This window comes from Adiantum capillus-veneris, chromosome 16, assembly GCF_014529385.1.
Source record: "Adiantum capillus-veneris isolate H3 chromosome 16, ASM1452938v2, whole genome shotgun sequence".
NCBI lineage: Eukaryota > Viridiplantae > Streptophyta > Polypodiopsida > Polypodiales > Pteridaceae > Adiantum > Adiantum capillus-veneris.
The window spans coordinates 38,766,504-38,782,998 of record NC_140946.1 but is presented as its reverse complement, the minus strand read 5'-3'; the positions used below and the strand labels follow the sequence as shown (position 1 = coordinate 38,782,998).

Here is a 16,495-nt window from a genome sequence, read left to right as displayed (position 1 = left end):
CCTCATCGTCGTCGACATCGTCGGCAAGTCCAAGCATTGTGAAATTTGTGCAATCAATAGTAGACCGCTCTCGCCATAGAGAGTGGGGCCTTCGGAGGAGGGTTTGACAACATTTTGGTGTCGTATTCTTCTCTTTCTATCTCTCAGCATCTTCATTCACAGTGTTTATCCACTTTGTTTGTGATCACTCTCACTCTCTCTTTAAAGAACGGGACGCTCTTCCTTCCGTAAGTAAAAGGAACCTTAAGCACAGTTCGGAGCACTCATCTTGAGCAAAGTTCAACATTCACTTCCGCTGCACCTTACAATTTTCCCTGAGGCGTGCAGCAAATACGCGATTGACCAGAGCCTATGCAGCATTGGGGAGACTTGAGAGGATATGTTCACAAGTTTAGTTCCAGGAACCTCGGACAAAGCTCTGGCTCTTTCACACTTTGGTCACTTCGGCCATGCTGTACGGAGTGGAGATATGGGGCCCCTCAGTTGATCATCATAGGAGAGCTGGCAGTACTGATGGATGGAGATGTATGGAGAAGCCCTTGGTGTCTATGATTTCTCGGATGATTAGGCCCAAGGCCTTAGTACCACATGACATTATTAGGGCGGAGCTCGCTGCTCCTCCATTGGTAGTGGAGGCACTCCTCGATCAGTTTCATTTATGCATAGCACTTGGGCTCTCCCTACAAACAAATATACTCGATTAGCACTAGAGTCTTCGCGACATCTAGCATTACGGGGAGATAGATCATGTTGGTATGCAGAGATAGCATCTTGGTTTCAGTTACATGGCTTTAGTATAGATCGGCTACCCCCATTTCAGTACTCTCTGGATGCACCCTCCATCTCCCTTACTAGGGTAGAGATTACCAGGCTCATCAAACAGGACTTGATTCAGCTGGATACGAAGAGGACATGGATACAACCTACACATGAGCTAGGTACGAAGACGACTTTCTATAGAGAGCATTTTCTCCAACTCACGAGGATGGTTTTGTGATCAGACAAGGATACATGGACACTCACCTATCCCACGGGGTACGATGTGCTATTGGTCAGATACGCACATCCTCAAATCAGCTAGAGATCGAGACAGGCAGATTTAGAGGAGTACCCGCTGAGTCCAGGCTTTGTTAGGTGTGCCAGATAGAGCCAAAGACAGAGCTACATTACATGTCACTGCCCAGTATACTATGAGATACGAGACCACTTTCACTGTCTATTCAGAGAGGGTTTTGGGCCACTTTCTAGAGTCATGAGATACCAGGATCAAAGATGCCTCGGATTATACTTACTGGAGATTCGCAAACACAGAGAGGACCCCTTGAAGAGGGGCACAATGAGAGAGATCCAGCAATAGCGAAAGATTACATATTTCTTTCAGTCACAGACAGAGGAGTCCGAGCAGCCTCAACAGCATAACAACACTAGAGGCACCAAGGGCATACTGCTTGATCGGTCGATAGAGTTGGGGCGGTCCCGTCGCCCACGGATGAAAGGGCCCTCTCGACATCGACGCAGATTGTGACAGAGAATCCATACCATACTGGCACGACATAGGAGCCGTCCCGACAAAGTGCCTACCTTGGAGGACATTGAATCTCTATAGTCTTTTGGATATGTATATGATGCCTCGACTGTCAGAGAGCTCCATTGTATCAGCTCACCCTTTGTATTCCCTTTCTATCAACTTTCACCCCACCCCTACCCACTATTTTCTTTTCAGTTCTTTGTACTTTTTGTACCCAGACCTGGTATTAGATTCACCACATGTAACCTTTTGGTCTCATAGGTCATTTTGGCCTTTTGAAGACGTTAATATTTCATTTCATTTCATTTTGGCTTTTGTTATGCAAGGTTTTTGGCCAGCCATAGCCAAGGCACATGCAATATATCTTAAAGGCAGGTCACCTCTCACACAAAACGACAGAAGGACCGCGTGCAGGCGAAGTTAAACTTCAACCACCGGCGCGCTGTGACGGGCCTGCACAGGGTAGATGTTGTGCAGAACAAAGTCGCGCGACAGACGAGTGGCAGAAGGACTTACCACACACCCAAATCCCCCACCACACACACAGTGCTGACATTGAAGACCAGCCTTCACACACACATGCACCAATTCAGAGCGCAATCTGAATAGAGCTCTCCTGGTCCACTGCGCAAGGGCAGCCTTCTGTGTTGAGAGCTGACTATAACAAACGGAAGGACAGGACGCTGAGAGCAGGCAATTCACGCGGTCGCACAGGGCTCGAAGAGGCAGAGGGGGCACACAACGTGCAGAGGCTGAAAGCTCAGAGAGCGCGCGAGAGCTCTCTCTCTCTCTCTCTCTCTCTCTCTCTCTCTCTCTCTCTCTCTCTCTCTCTCTCTCTCTCTCTCTCTCTCTCTTAACCTCAGGCAAAGGTCGGCTCTCTCTCACGCTGCAAAGGTCAACAGTCTCTCTCGCGCTTCAGTCCTGCAGCTGTCACTCTTCGCGCAAGAGGTGCAGGGCTGCAAGGTGGTTAGCACTGCAGGCCTGGAATCTGTAGAGACTGCAGATTCTGAGCAGCGCAGGCAGGGCAGATTCTGAAAAAGCGCGTAGACTCTGTGCAGGTGCTCGCGTCCTGGCACCTCGTAAAGTCGCTCTGCATAATCATGCCATATCTGTGGATCCTCAATAGCTGTAGTCGGACGTGGCTCGCGCAGGGTGCGCCATGCCGTCGCGCTATCCATGCTCATGAATAGGCGGTATAGCTCAAGCTCCTGTGCCACAGCCACACGAGCCACGCCCCACGTGCTCCTCCTTCTTTACAGCACAGATGGTAGAGAGGGCCATACGCCGCATGCAGCACAGACGATCAGCTGACCATACTGGATTACAGAGTGAGCACATCATTTATGCGGCCTCCACTATAGCCCCGTTGATTGCACATGTCTTCAACCGGGCTATAGGGGAGGGCTTCCCAGAGGAGTGGACACAGCACACCATAGTGCCTATCCACAAATCTGGCGACACCCTGGATCCAGGGAACTACAGGACTATCATGATTGGCCACACGATGGCCAAGCTATATGGAGCAGTACTTGAGGCACAGCTCAGCTACTACGCAGAGATCGAGGGTTTACGAGCTCCAGGCCAGGCAGGTTTCAGACGAGCTTTCTCCACCACTGATCACATCTTCGTTCTGCGCTGCCTCATTGATGGGGCAAAGGCGCGGAAGAAGAGGCTTTACTGCTGCTTTGTGGATTTCCGCAAGGCCTTTGACACAGTCCCACGCGAGAGACTCTTCCAGCGCCTTCACAGCATTGGGGTACCAACAGAGATGATTTGGGCCATATATGCTCTCTACGAGAAGGTGACGGGTCGAGTTCGTTGCCCAGGCGGTTTTTCAAAGACCATTGCTAGCACCATTGGTGTTAAGCAAGGATGCCCACTCTCCCCGACACTCTTTGGGCTCTACATCGACGAGATCTCCGACTACATACTGCGAGCAGGGGGAGAGGGGAGCGACTTGGCAGGTACTCCGGTCCACATCATGTTATATGCTGATGATATTGTGTTGATTTCAGAGTCACCCGAGGGCTTGCAACGCCATCTTGAGGCCTTGGACGAATTCAGCACACACAGGGGGTTGACTGTGAACCTTGGCAAAACCAAGGTTATGATCTTTCACACATCCAGTGCAGTGAGGAGCGCTGCCACCTTCACAGCAGCAGGAGGACAGGTTGATGTAGTCACCTCCTATGTCTACCTTGGCATCACATTCACCAGCCTACCAGGACCCTTCACTATGAGGCAGGCTGCTGCTGACAGGCTCACCCGAGGATATGCAGCTCTGGCCATGCTAGAGCGGAGATGCCACCAGGCACACTTTCAGGAACCCCGCACGAAGGGGTGGCTTTTCGACACCTTAGTCACCCCGGCCTTGATGTACTCGGCGGCAGTATGGGCACCAGAATTGACAGCTGACCAGTGGACACAGCTTGAGAGGCCACAGATATGTATGATCTCACGCTTGCTCCGCAGCAAGAAGACAGTGCCACATGACATTATTAGAGCCGAGCTCGCCACACCACCCATGGTGGTAGAGGCACTATTCCAGACAGTCTGCTTCATCCAGAGGATGAGAGAGCTACCTCCTGACAGACTTACTCGTAGAGCATTTGAGGCAGCTATACAGCTATCAGAGAGTGGGCATGAGAGAGCATGGTACTCACAGGTCAGAGCATGGTTTGAGGGACACGGTCTTGACATGGAGAGCCTACCACCTTTCCAATACGACCCCCACTCACCATATGTTCACCTCTCTCGCAGTGAGAGGAACTTGGTACTGAGACAGGATCTGTGGCAGCTATACACTAGGAGAGTCTGGGAGTCACCTGGCTTGGGGACGAGGATGTCAGATTACAGAGACCAGTTTCTCACCATATTGTCTGGGGGGTTCATATAGAGACCATGCTACATGGACACATATATGCCACATAGCTCACGGGTGGCGATTGGTCAGCTGAGAGTGGCTTCACACAGGTTAGAGATTGAGATCGGGAGACATACTGGTGTCCCCAGGGAGGAGCGCGTCTGCAGAGCCTGCACAGAGGAGGTGGAGAGTGAGGAGCACTTTGTATGTAGATGCAGAGCATACACTGAGATCAGAGGCAGGTATGAGGCCCTATTCAGAGGACAGCCCACTCTCCGAGAGATCATGGACTCTCGGGATCAGAGACAGCTCGGACGGTTCTTACTAGAGATACAGAGCCATCGGGACACACTACTACAGCCACACACAGCTACACAGACAGAGGGGAGACAAGTCGCAGCTCACAGACTTCTTTCAGAGGATTACCGCCCCTCCCCCACCAGACACTCAGAGGGGAGTGACACTCCCACAGGCGGAGGTGAGCCGAGCTAGACGACGACCACGAGTCACAGGCTACAGGGGCGCGCGCTCCCACCACCGACAGATCGAGGAGATCCGAGCCCGGGAGCGCCGTGCCACTGAGGAGCGAGTGGCCCAGATGAGGGCCGACCCGACAGCTTTCATCCGGGCAGCCTTGGCACCAGACCCGCCCATATACCACATCTTACATCCCCCCATTAGTACAGGATGGAGCTAGATAGCTTGATGCATTCTCATGATTGTACTACCTTGAGCATATAGACATGCATATACCCCTAGAGATAGAGCTCCATCCCTCCTCAGATACCCCACTACCTACATTCAGTTCAGTTTTGTATCAGTTTTGTTTCATTTGTCTTTCCGATAGACGGATGACATACACACCATGTACATTTGATTTGTCTCATAGGCCGATTTCGGCCTGACATAGACGTTAAAAATCTTTCTTTCTTTTCTCTCTCTCTCTCTCTCTCTCTCTCTCTCTCTCTCTCTCTCTCTCTCTCCCCCCCCCCCCTACGCGAGCATCTCCTATGCGAGCTGGTCCTCCTACGCATCGCGCGAGCAGGTCCTCCTATGCAAGCTGGTCTCCTACGCGTCCCGCAAGGTCTGCTGCAGGCCGCAGGGTACCAAAATCTGCAAGTGAAGCATGTAAGGCAAGCAGCGTGAGCAGTAACGCTCGTAGGGCTGGTGAGGCCCAGGCAACATAGGCAACGCAGGGCAGAAACCAAGGCACACGAGGCTAGGGCAGGATAAAGCCTTTTTAAGTTTAAGTTAAAGTTTAAGTCTTGCCCTATTCTCAGTCCCCCACCCTAGTATCCTACCCCACATTTGGGGCCTGGGTTCGATGGATCCGCCTACCGAAGAGGAAGGGCCAGGTGTAGATAGCTACACCACCCCAAAAAAAACAACGGCTACTTTCAAACGGAGAAACAGAGATACTTTACTATTACCAAGATCCTTACGAGTTGGGAAAACCTCCAGGATACATGATGAGCTAATGATGGAGAAGGTCCAGGTGATGCTCAAATCAAAGCTAAACTATATGAGGGATGACATCAGGAAGGAAATGCACGCGAACGCTGAGAGCTACAAGAACTCCATGTATGGAGACATGATGAGAGAACTAAGGAGAGAGATCCGGGGGATACACATTGAGGAAATTCAGATCGTGAAAACGGAATTACGAAACCTAATCAAGGCCGAAGTAAATGTGACAGAATGCGTTATGCAAAAGAAACTCGATGAGGCAATAGCAAGTTTTGAAGCATGGAGAACAAATATGGAAAAGCACATGGGGGAAAAAGATGCAATAATCGAGGAGCTAAAAGGAGAACTTGCGGCTTGCAAATCTGCAACTAAGGAGAAGGGAGATGACCAACCTTCGGTGCTGAAGGAGCTGGAGGACATGAAGGATCAGATGAAATCTCTACGGGAAGGAGGTGAACAGAAATCGAAAATGGCATCTTCATGGGCGGAACGTCTTTGTAAGACACAAGAAAAGGTTGATGAAGCGGAGAAATGGATTGAGGATGCGAAGAAAGGGAAGGCCCAGATGCCTGAGACCACACCTACCTCCACCATTATTAATATGACCATTGAGGAAGAGCAGAAAAGGAAGAATCGAGCTCTGCATGTGCGGGTCACAGGAGTCAAAGACAAAGAGAATGTAGATGAAGAAGTGAGGGAACTGCTACAACGCATGGGCATCACAGAACCTACTCACACAAGTGCATGGAGAGTGGGCAAGAAAGGAATCGATGAGAAGGGAAACGTAAAGGATAGGGTACTTATTCTCCGCTTCCCGAATATAGAAATAAGGAAAGAATTTCTAAAGAAGAGGCCAACTCTTAAGAAAACCGGTATTTTCCTGGGAGATGACCTTACATTGGCACAAGTGGCACATATGCAAGAGTTGATGCCAGAGATCAGGGCAACAAGAGAAAAGGGGAAAATCGCCTTTTATAGAGGAGGGAAAGTAGTGGTTCTGGAAAAGCGCTCATCATGACAGTGCGAGACCTATGGGGCAACGATCCGGATAGCGACGTGGAATTGTAATGGATCATATAGGCTAGATGTAGGTGCCTTTGAAGACAGCTTTAGGGACAGAGATAGTTTTCTACTCAGAGACACACCAAATACTGGGACAGCTTATGCCACATGTGAAGGGGTATTTATGGGAAACAGCTGGTCGAACAGACAAGAGATCTCTACGAGGTAGCCGGGGTTCAGGAGGAGTAGCAGTCTTATTTAAAGAGGAGCTGAAACCACTACTACAGATTATCAGGAAAGATGAACAAGCAAGGTATATGTGGGTGAGAATGAGAGCCGAGACATGTAGATTTCTATATATCGCTATATGCTACTTCCCTCCAAGTACGTCAGTCTACTCCTCACCTAAAGGAAAGTCCCCTTTCTCCATATTGAATAATGACATATGGGAGTTCTCTAGAGATGGAGACATCGTTCTCTTAGGAGACTTTAATGCCAGAACGGCCAACTCTCAAGCAGTATTCTATGATACTTCAGAGGAAATGCTCAGAGAAGTGGATTTATCACAGGAGGGGCTTACTAGAAACTCATAGGCTAAAGAACACACTCAATATGGGAGACATCTCATGGAGATGGCAACTACACATGGTTTGGCCATACTTAATGGTCTAGAGAATTTCCCTTTATCTGGGGGATTCACATGCTTCCCGCACAGGCATGGGGCCAGTACAGTGGATTATGTCATGACTTCACCAAGCTTTATTTCTAGTATCGAGGACTTTAAGGTGGGACCCAGACCGGTTGGGATTGTAGTGGATCATGCTCTCTTGACCTTATCAATCTCCTTCCAATACAATGCCTCTCAAGTACAAAGGAAGAAGACACACACAAGATATACTTTCACGCCAGAGACTGATTCAGTCTATGTGGAAAAGATCTATAATAGGATGTGGGCAGCCGAGCCAGTATATACTGTAGAGGAGATTACTTCTCAGCTAACAGAGATACTACATGGAGCAGCACAAGAGGCATACCCACATACTCAGCCTGATCAAAAGAGAGGATTTGGGAACATGCCTCAAAACAGTTGGTACGACGAGGAAAGCAGAGAGACGAGAACCCAGGTCCAGAAAGAGCTTACACTTAGGATCATCACATATAAGCAGTCTCGGATTGCTCTTCGGCGTATAGTACGTCGCAAGAAAAGGGCATTTTTAGCCAAACTGGAGAAGGATTTATATCAGCTCTTCCTGAGTCAGGACTCACATGAGGCCTTGAGTTTATTTCACGAGCACTCATCGCCTCCGACAATTACTTCTCCTGAGATTTGGGGTCAATATGTAACATCATTATATATGGTATCTGGACAGCCTCCATTACCAGATCCGCTAGAGCCATGCCCCGCTACTAGCACTTTCTTTACTACGGAAATGGTGAAAAAATCCATTGACAAGATGAAGACAAGAAGAGCGTATGGTCATGAGGGTTTAGTAGCAGAACATCTGATCCACGCAAGGGATCTACTTTCAGAAGTCCTTGCTCGTCTGTTTAATCGGGTCATGTGTGAAGGATTACCTCAATCTTGGAAATTATCTACTATCGTACCTATTTTCAAGTCAGGGGATCCTATGATACCCGGGAACTACCGTACCATTATGGTGGGTCACACACTGACCCGACTGTACGCATCCATTCTGGAACAAAAATTGAGCAGATGGGCAGAGAATGAGGGCATAAGGGCAACAGGACAAGCTGGATTCAGGAGGGGTTATTCCACTTTAGATCATATTCTTACGCTCAGAGCCATTATTGAGGAAGGAAGAGCAAGCGGGAAAAGGATGTATTGTTGCTTTGTGGATTTTCGGAAAGCTTTTGATACGATACCAAGGGCCAGATTGATGCGCAGAATGCAAGAGTTAGGGGTCCCCAAAGAGATTATCCGGGGGATCGTGGCCTTATACGGGTCAGTAACTGGTTATGTACGTACTCCAAAAGGGGATTCCGACATTGTTCATTTCACCGTTGGAGTAACGCAGGGATGCCCACTGTCCCCTACTTTATTTGGTATGGATGAGGTATCAGATTACATTGATAGAGAGGGTGACAGAGGTGCTCAACTTGCAGGGTCATGGATCCCTTTGTTGTTGTATGCAGATGATATTGTATTGATAGCAGAATCACCAGATGGAATGCAGAGGCAGTTAGATGCATTACATAAATTCGCAGAGGACAGCGGACTGTCGGTAAATTTGGGTAAAACCAAAGTTATGGTGTTTACACCACACCGCCGTGGGTTAGGAGATCGGCACCTACATTTGCATATGGCCAGGATACAGTAGAGTACACAGATGCATACACATACCTTGGTGTGGTATTTACAAGACCGAAGTTTACTCTTAAGAAAGCGGCGGATGCTAGATTGTCCAGAGCCTCTGCGGCCTTGGGAGGGTTGGAGAGGATGTATTCTCAAGTGCAATTTCAGGAACCACGAACAAAACTTTGGCTCTTTGATACTGTGGCGGCTTCGGCTATGCTTTATGAGGTCCAAATTTGGGGACCATCTGTGGATCAGGATAATTGGAAGTCAATGGAGAGACCTTTGGTATCTATGATTTCCCGAATGATTAGAGCCAAGGCCTCCGTACCACACGCGATTACCCAAGCGGAACTAGCTGCCCCTCCGATAGAAATTGAAGCTCTTACCAGATCAGTGTCCTTTATGCATGGTTTGTGGGATACAAATAATTGTCGATATACTAGATTGGCCCTCGAATCCTCTCGACAATTAGCAATGAAAGGAGATACATCATGCTGGTATGCGCAACTGTCCTCGTGGTTTCAGAGACACGGGTTCAGTATGGAAATATTACCCCCCTTCCAATACTCTCTTGAGGCTCCATCACTGGCAGTCACACGAACGGAGATTAATAAAATCATCCGCTAGGATCTTATACAGTTGGACACTAAGAGGACATGGGTAGACCCTACACAAGAATTGGGCACGAAGATGGCCAACTACAAAGAAAACTTCCTACAACTATCTGAAGATGGTTTTGTGATTCGCCCGAGCTACATGGATACCCACCTGTCTCATGGTTTGAGATGTGCTATTGGTCAGATTCCTACATCCTCACACCAGCTGGAAATTGAATTTGGCAGATTTAGGGGAATCCCACCTGAGAGCAGAATTTGCAAGTTATGGGGAATGGAGCCGGAGATAGAATTACACTACATATGCCATTGCACCGTATACTATGAAATACGTGGGCGTTTCCATTGCCTATTTAAAGAAGGCTTTGGACCTCTAAATAGAGTCATGCAATACCAGGATCAAAGATGCTTAGGCCTGTACCTACTCGAACTACATCGGCACAGGGATAATCTAATGAGAAGACAAACAGCACTACAGCCTCAGAGGCAGATCACAGATTTCGTCGGATCGAGAGTAGCAGGAAGGGAAGGAGAAGCAAGAGGCCAGCAGCGAGCACAAAGGAGTACCCACATTCATACCAAAGGCACCCTCATTGCCAGGGCGATTGAGCTTGGGAAATCGAGACGACCACGACCGAGATGCAGAAGCACACTTCACCGGAGGAGACTACAACAAAGGATTGAAGAATTCTAGCCAGACACCCAGAATGCTCCTAAGAAGTTTACTAAATACTTTGTATTTAGTTTTTTCGCATTTATTTTCACACTTAGTACTTTAGTACTAAGGTACCCAGACATTGCAACAGATTCACCACTTTTGTATCAGTTTGGTCTCATAGGTCACTCTGGCCTTTTGAAGATGTTAATATAGCATTTCATTTCATTTCATATTCTCTCTCTCTCTCTCTCTCTCTCTCTCTCTCTCTCTCTCTCTCTCTCTCTCTCTCTCTCTCTCTCTCTCTCTCTCTCTCTCTCTCTCTCTCTCTCTCTCTCTCTCTCTCTCTCTCTCTCTCTCTCTCTCTCTCTCTCTAATTTAATCTTTTAGTTTAGTGTTTCACTTAAACGAATGATGGATAGGATTTTCCAAGTGTATCAAACATTTGTCCGCACTTTCTTTGACAACATTATTGTTTTCTCCAAGAATGAAGCAGAACACAGGCATCATCTGCTACAGGTCTTTCAGGCATTGCGCAAGCATAGATTGGTTATCAATGCCAAAAAGAGCAAGTTTTTCTTACCGGAGATACATTTCTTGGGACACATTGTCTCAGCAAAAGGAGTACAAATGGACCCGGCCAAAATCAAGACTATTCGCAATTGGCTTGACCTAAAGAGTGTTCACAGAGTTCGAAGCTTTTTGGGCTTGTGCTCTTATTATCGGCGGTTCATTCGGAAGTTTGCAGAGATAGCTTCACCTTTGCATTTACTGACTCAAAAAGGAGTCCCTTTTACGTGGGGACCGACCGAGGTGACTGTTTTTCAAACGCTTACAAGAAAGTTGACTACCAGACCAGTGTTGGCTTTGCCAGATTTGCAAAAGCCGTTCGAAGTTTATTGTGATGCTTGTGGTCGTAGTCTGGGAGCGGTTTTAATGCAAGATGGCCATGTCATTGCTTATGAAAGCAGGATGTTTTCACGGCCAATATTTGTAGCACGGATATATGAGAAAGAGCTATTGGCAGTGATCCATGCTCTTACACAGTGGCAACACTACTTACTCAGAGCCGATTTCACAGTCTTTTCAGATCACCATAGTTTACGCTACTTCTTGTCACAGAAGCAGATTTCGGAAAAGCAGATGAGATGGCCTCTAACATCTTGTCACAGTTTCACTTCTAGATTGTCCATGTTCAAGGACAAAAAAATTTAGTGGCAGATGCATTGTCTCAGAAGCCCTTAGATCTGGCTATTTCCGCCATTCATCACAGAAGCTTCAAGGATATAGTTGACCAGTATGCCACAGGTCGTGACTTTGCGGACATTTTTTACTCGGATACAAAAAGACAATTTCAAGGTATTCCATACAGGATGGCTACTTGATGATGAAAATGATGTTGTGTGTTACACAGACTTTGAGAGAAAAGGTCTTGACAGAGTGCCATTGTCCACCTTTTACGGGTCACCGCGGTATAGACACCACTTTGAAGGGTGTGGAGCGTTATTTCCTTTCGTCGAGACTCAAAAAGGATGTGGACGACTTTGTTCGCAATTGTTTAGTATGCCAAAAGGTCAAGTTTGACAGACATAAGGCACAGGGACACCTACAACCTTTACCCATTCCCATCCGCCCCTGGGAAAGCATTGCTATGGATTTCATCTTTGATCTCCCCAAGACTCAAAATGGGCAGGATGGCATTTGGACTATCATTGACAGATTTAGAAAGCAAGCTCACTTCATTTAAGTAAAGAAAACAGTCAAGCATGATCATTTAGCAAGACTGTTCATTGCTCAAATATTTCAGTTACATGGCATGCATGAGACCATAGTCTCCGACGTTTACACCGAGATAGTCAGCGGTTCAAGTCCGTTATTGCCCAGCCTTAGTTTCTATCAATTTGAAATGGAATGATCAATTAGGGAGATCCCCGATTCATGAGTTCGTTTTGGGAGAACATTGGCACGTGGTTGCAGTTCTCGTCATCATTCCACCCGCAGATAGATGGGCGATCCGAGATAGCCAATTCAGTGGTTTTGGATTTATTAAAGTCTTACATCTCAGATCAGAAGACTCAATGGGATAATATTTGCCTTTGGTGGAATTTGCCTACAATAACACGGTTCGCTCCTCGATAGGGAAGGCACCATTTGAGGTAATCGAAGGTGCTAAGAAGGGCCCTCCCTTTCTAAGCACCAAAGACAAGATTTTTGAAGCCGACCAGTATACGAGGGACTTGGACACTGCTTTTGCCAAGGTTCGTGAGGCTCTAGAGAAGTCTCAAGCACGGCACAAGAAGGCAACAGATCGACATCGACATCGACGTAACTTGAAGTTGAAGAAGGATGATTGGGTGCTCTTACGTTTTGAGAAGGCATGCCTAAGGAAACGAAAGGGAAAGGAGCAGCGTTTTCCTAAGCTTAGCATGAGGTATTACGGCCCTTTCCATATTAAAGAAAAGATAAATGATGTATCCTTTAGACTCAAGTTGCCAGATACTTGGAAGATTCACAATGCATTTCATGTGAGTTTGTTGAAACCCTTCAAGGGTGAGGTGCCAGTTGATGGGGAGCGAGCGAGGAGATACTCCTTCCAGAACAGATTCTAGCACATAAGGAAAGAAAAGTGAAAGGTAAAGTGATTCGACGGTTATTAATAAAATTTGAGAACTATCCGGCATTGGATGCGAAGTGGATGGAAGAGGAGGACCTACCATATACTCCTCATATTTTGGAACTTTACCTTGAGGCTTTTGGATTAACTGCGTGTAGTCCAAAAGATCCCGCAGATCAGTATGGTTGAATCTAGTGCAGACGGGACTGCACAAGAGGGGAGTCACTCCGCTCCTTTATCACAGATTACCTGGAATGAAATAGACTCACTGATTTCCCTTTGGATTTCACGGATACTGCTGTGTTGACAGTATTTTTTTGTATGACTTTATAAATATTGAAAATGGGAATTCCCGAACTAGAATCCGATTGATGTGTACTCTCTCATGTGTTTTGTTTGAGTGCAGGAACTGAAAGACGAAATGACTGCAACATTTCGGTCTTGAGAATCTATAGACATGATCGCAATAAGAATTAGCTAATCCAACATCAGTGAGGTCTGGGATGAATCTAGATGCGATTGCTAAATACGTTGCCAAGAATCATGGTCTTAGATTTGGAACCAATTTTTATGTGATTGATCTGACGTGAATGTGCACTGATTGTGTCGTCTTTGTGCAAGTGCTAGATCTGTGTTCTCTAGTGCGTCGGTACTTAGAGTCAGTGTCTACTCAACTGGTTTATGGCCTCTGTCTGTTTTGCAGGCTTCATCAAGGACGATTACAACTCTTTCAAGAGGGAGGTATGTCACAAATTGATGACGTGGCATGACCTATGAATCATGAATTACAGGATTTCCTAATATAAGTTGTTCCAACTTATGGATAAGTGTCGACGGGGCCTAAGTGACACAATTAAAAAATTGCGAAGAATCTGCTAACGTGGCTGGCTGTACAGACGCCCGCGAATTGTGCTGCTAACATGGCAGACTGTACGGAATTCTGCGATTTGCGTTGGGTTGTTTTAGCGCAAGCTTTTGGTACCTGATGCTTTTGAAACTGACGCTTTTCATGTAAACTGCTTTTCCAAGGCCAAGGGCCTTTCAATAAGACCCTAGGGCTCTCTCTGGCCCATTCGATGCTGACGAGCCGGTGAGCAAAGGAGACCCAAGGGCACCTGTACTTGCTCAATTATTAATACAAAAAGAAATACTGAAAGGGGCGCCAGTCTTTGGGGCCAATCTCTCTGGGCACGACGGAGCTACGTCGGGCCGTGTTGACTCAATTGAACTGAGACTTGAAGTTGTGAAGTGATTAAAGTGAATCTCTCTCTCGTGTCGGGACAGATTACAGACTTGGGGTGTCCAAGTTTGTTACACCATCATACGAGAGAGAGAGAGAGAGAGAGAGAGAGAGAGAGAGAGAGATGACAAATTTTACCCACACCTCAAACCACACTCTTCCCCACCTTACCCCTCGAAACCCATGAGAGGACTACTACTACCCCATGGAAGAAAAGTGTGTGTGTGAGTTTGAGTAGTGTTGGTGATAGTGCGTGCGTGTAATTGTGAGTGAATGCAAACGAATGTGTGTGAATGATGGCAAGAAAGATGAATGTGCCTGAATGTGTGTGTGGATGTGAATGCGAGTGAAATGGTTGCTGGGTATGTGTGTGTAGGAGGGTGATACGGGTTGCAGCAAACAAAAAAGCGGGAGGATGAAAAGGCCAGCAACAGGATGATAGGGTGGCAACAAGCAGGATGAAATGCAAGAGGGAAGAGACTGGATTTAGGGTTTCAACAACGAACACCGGCAGTGTTTAAGGCATAGATGCAAGGAATGGCCATTTTCAATCTTCCGTTCCCCATTCCCATTCCAACTACCCATTCCAAATCCCCATTCTGTGTTTTAGACGTGAGTATCCGTAACAGGGAATGGCAATTCAAGCTTGTTTTCCTCATTCCGATATTCCGTTCCTAGTAACTATGGTTTAACAGCGGCAGCACCAGCTTCAAGCAGTGCAACAGATGCAGGCGGTGTTAGCGGCACAGCGGCTCTGCATGCTGGTTGCTCGTACGAGATGGTATGCAAGTCGCGAGCAAGAGCGTGAGGAGTTGCGCGCAAGGTTTGTAGTTAGGGTTTCCGTGTTGTAGGGTTAGAATTCATAGTTCAAACTTTTGCTTCTCTCTCTCTCTCTCTCTCTCTCTCTCTCTCTCTCTCTCTCTCTCTCTCTCTCTCTCACACACACACACACACACACACACACTTCTCTCAAAGAATCGACTTCAAACTAAAGAAACAACCAACCTTGCAACCAGCACTCCCTAAGGCAAGGGCAATTGCTTTCCCAATACCTCGAGAAGCTCCAGTCACCACAACAACTGGAGCTTCAAGTGCCTTAGAAGTTTCAAGAGTGACCTCCTCTGTCGTAGCCACCATAGACCGAACATCTGCATTATATACTTGTTAGCTACTAGGCAACATCAACATAAAGAACAGTAGCACACAAGCTTCTAGTTTCATCTTGGCAAAATAGGGTATGAACCTTCTTCTTTTTTTAAGGGTGTGTGTGTGTGTGTGTGTGTGTGTGTGCGTGTGTGTGGGGGGGGGGGGGGGGGGGGGGGGGGGGGGGCTTGGGGTAAGGATGTGAGAAATACTTTGAACTGAAACAAGCTTTGCAACACCCATCCAAACCATCTACTGAGAAAGATAAATTGCTCCCAAAATTTGGAATCAAACCATGCTACGGTCAGGCTATCTGTCTTTGTTTGTTACTCTTTTGCACATTGCATATGACTACATGCATACACCAATTCTTCAATGCAATACATTTTTGTCCTAGAAAATTCTGAAATGCAACACTCTAGAGATACACACCAAGATAAAGAATCTCCTCTATACAAATTCTTAACCATCCACCTCAATCCAATGTCATCGGTTTATGAGGAGGGTTCTTGCTCTAGTCTTACCGTGGATATGACCCAAACAGCGGCAAACAAGTCACCTATTTCATGCTAACAAAGTTAAGGGGCAAACAATTCACTTATCTCATGTTAGGCAATTTCCTACTTTAGGGAATCATAAAATGAAGGGTTCTGATTCATGTTTATCTAGGCTATCCTAATTCCAAATATAAAAGAAAATGGTGTCATAATTCAAGTTTTATGATACATTTAAAAACTTAGACGACTTCAGCCTTGAAGGGACATACTCAAATATACAAGCCCATTTTATCAAGATTATCGTTGAAACACCTTGTCTACTTCTTCTTGAATCACACAAGCTCTCCAGTTTGATGGTCTTGCAAAGTTACCAAGGAAATACAGCTTGTAGTTTATTGACTGCAAACTCGAAGAATATTTCGGCTATATCTTCAATTGAACTGCTCTATAGGCAAAACTTGATAAGCTTGATTATCAAGACATTGAAGTAACACAAGCTTAGTTGTCTACATGTCACACACAACCTATCTACCGCACCTGCTTGAGAGTCGGATA

General features: G+C 46.7%; 1 protein-coding gene across 2 annotated transcripts in view; it reads right to left on the bottom strand.

Annotated features, from left to right (window-relative positions):
* The window catches only part of LOC147438878 (3-oxoacyl-[acyl-carrier-protein] reductase 4-like), a 74,182-nt gene that overhangs the window by 12,114 nt on the left and 45,573 nt on the right, over nucleotides 1-16,495 (bottom strand). For both annotated transcript variants that reach the window (XM_086484845.1, XM_086484844.1), the window contains exon 2: nucleotides 15,306-15,448. In XM_086484845.1, coding sequence (XP_086340971.1) covers nucleotides 15,306-15,448 — 143 coding nt within the window. The remainder of the gene's footprint in view (nucleotides 1-15,305; nucleotides 15,449-16,495) is intronic.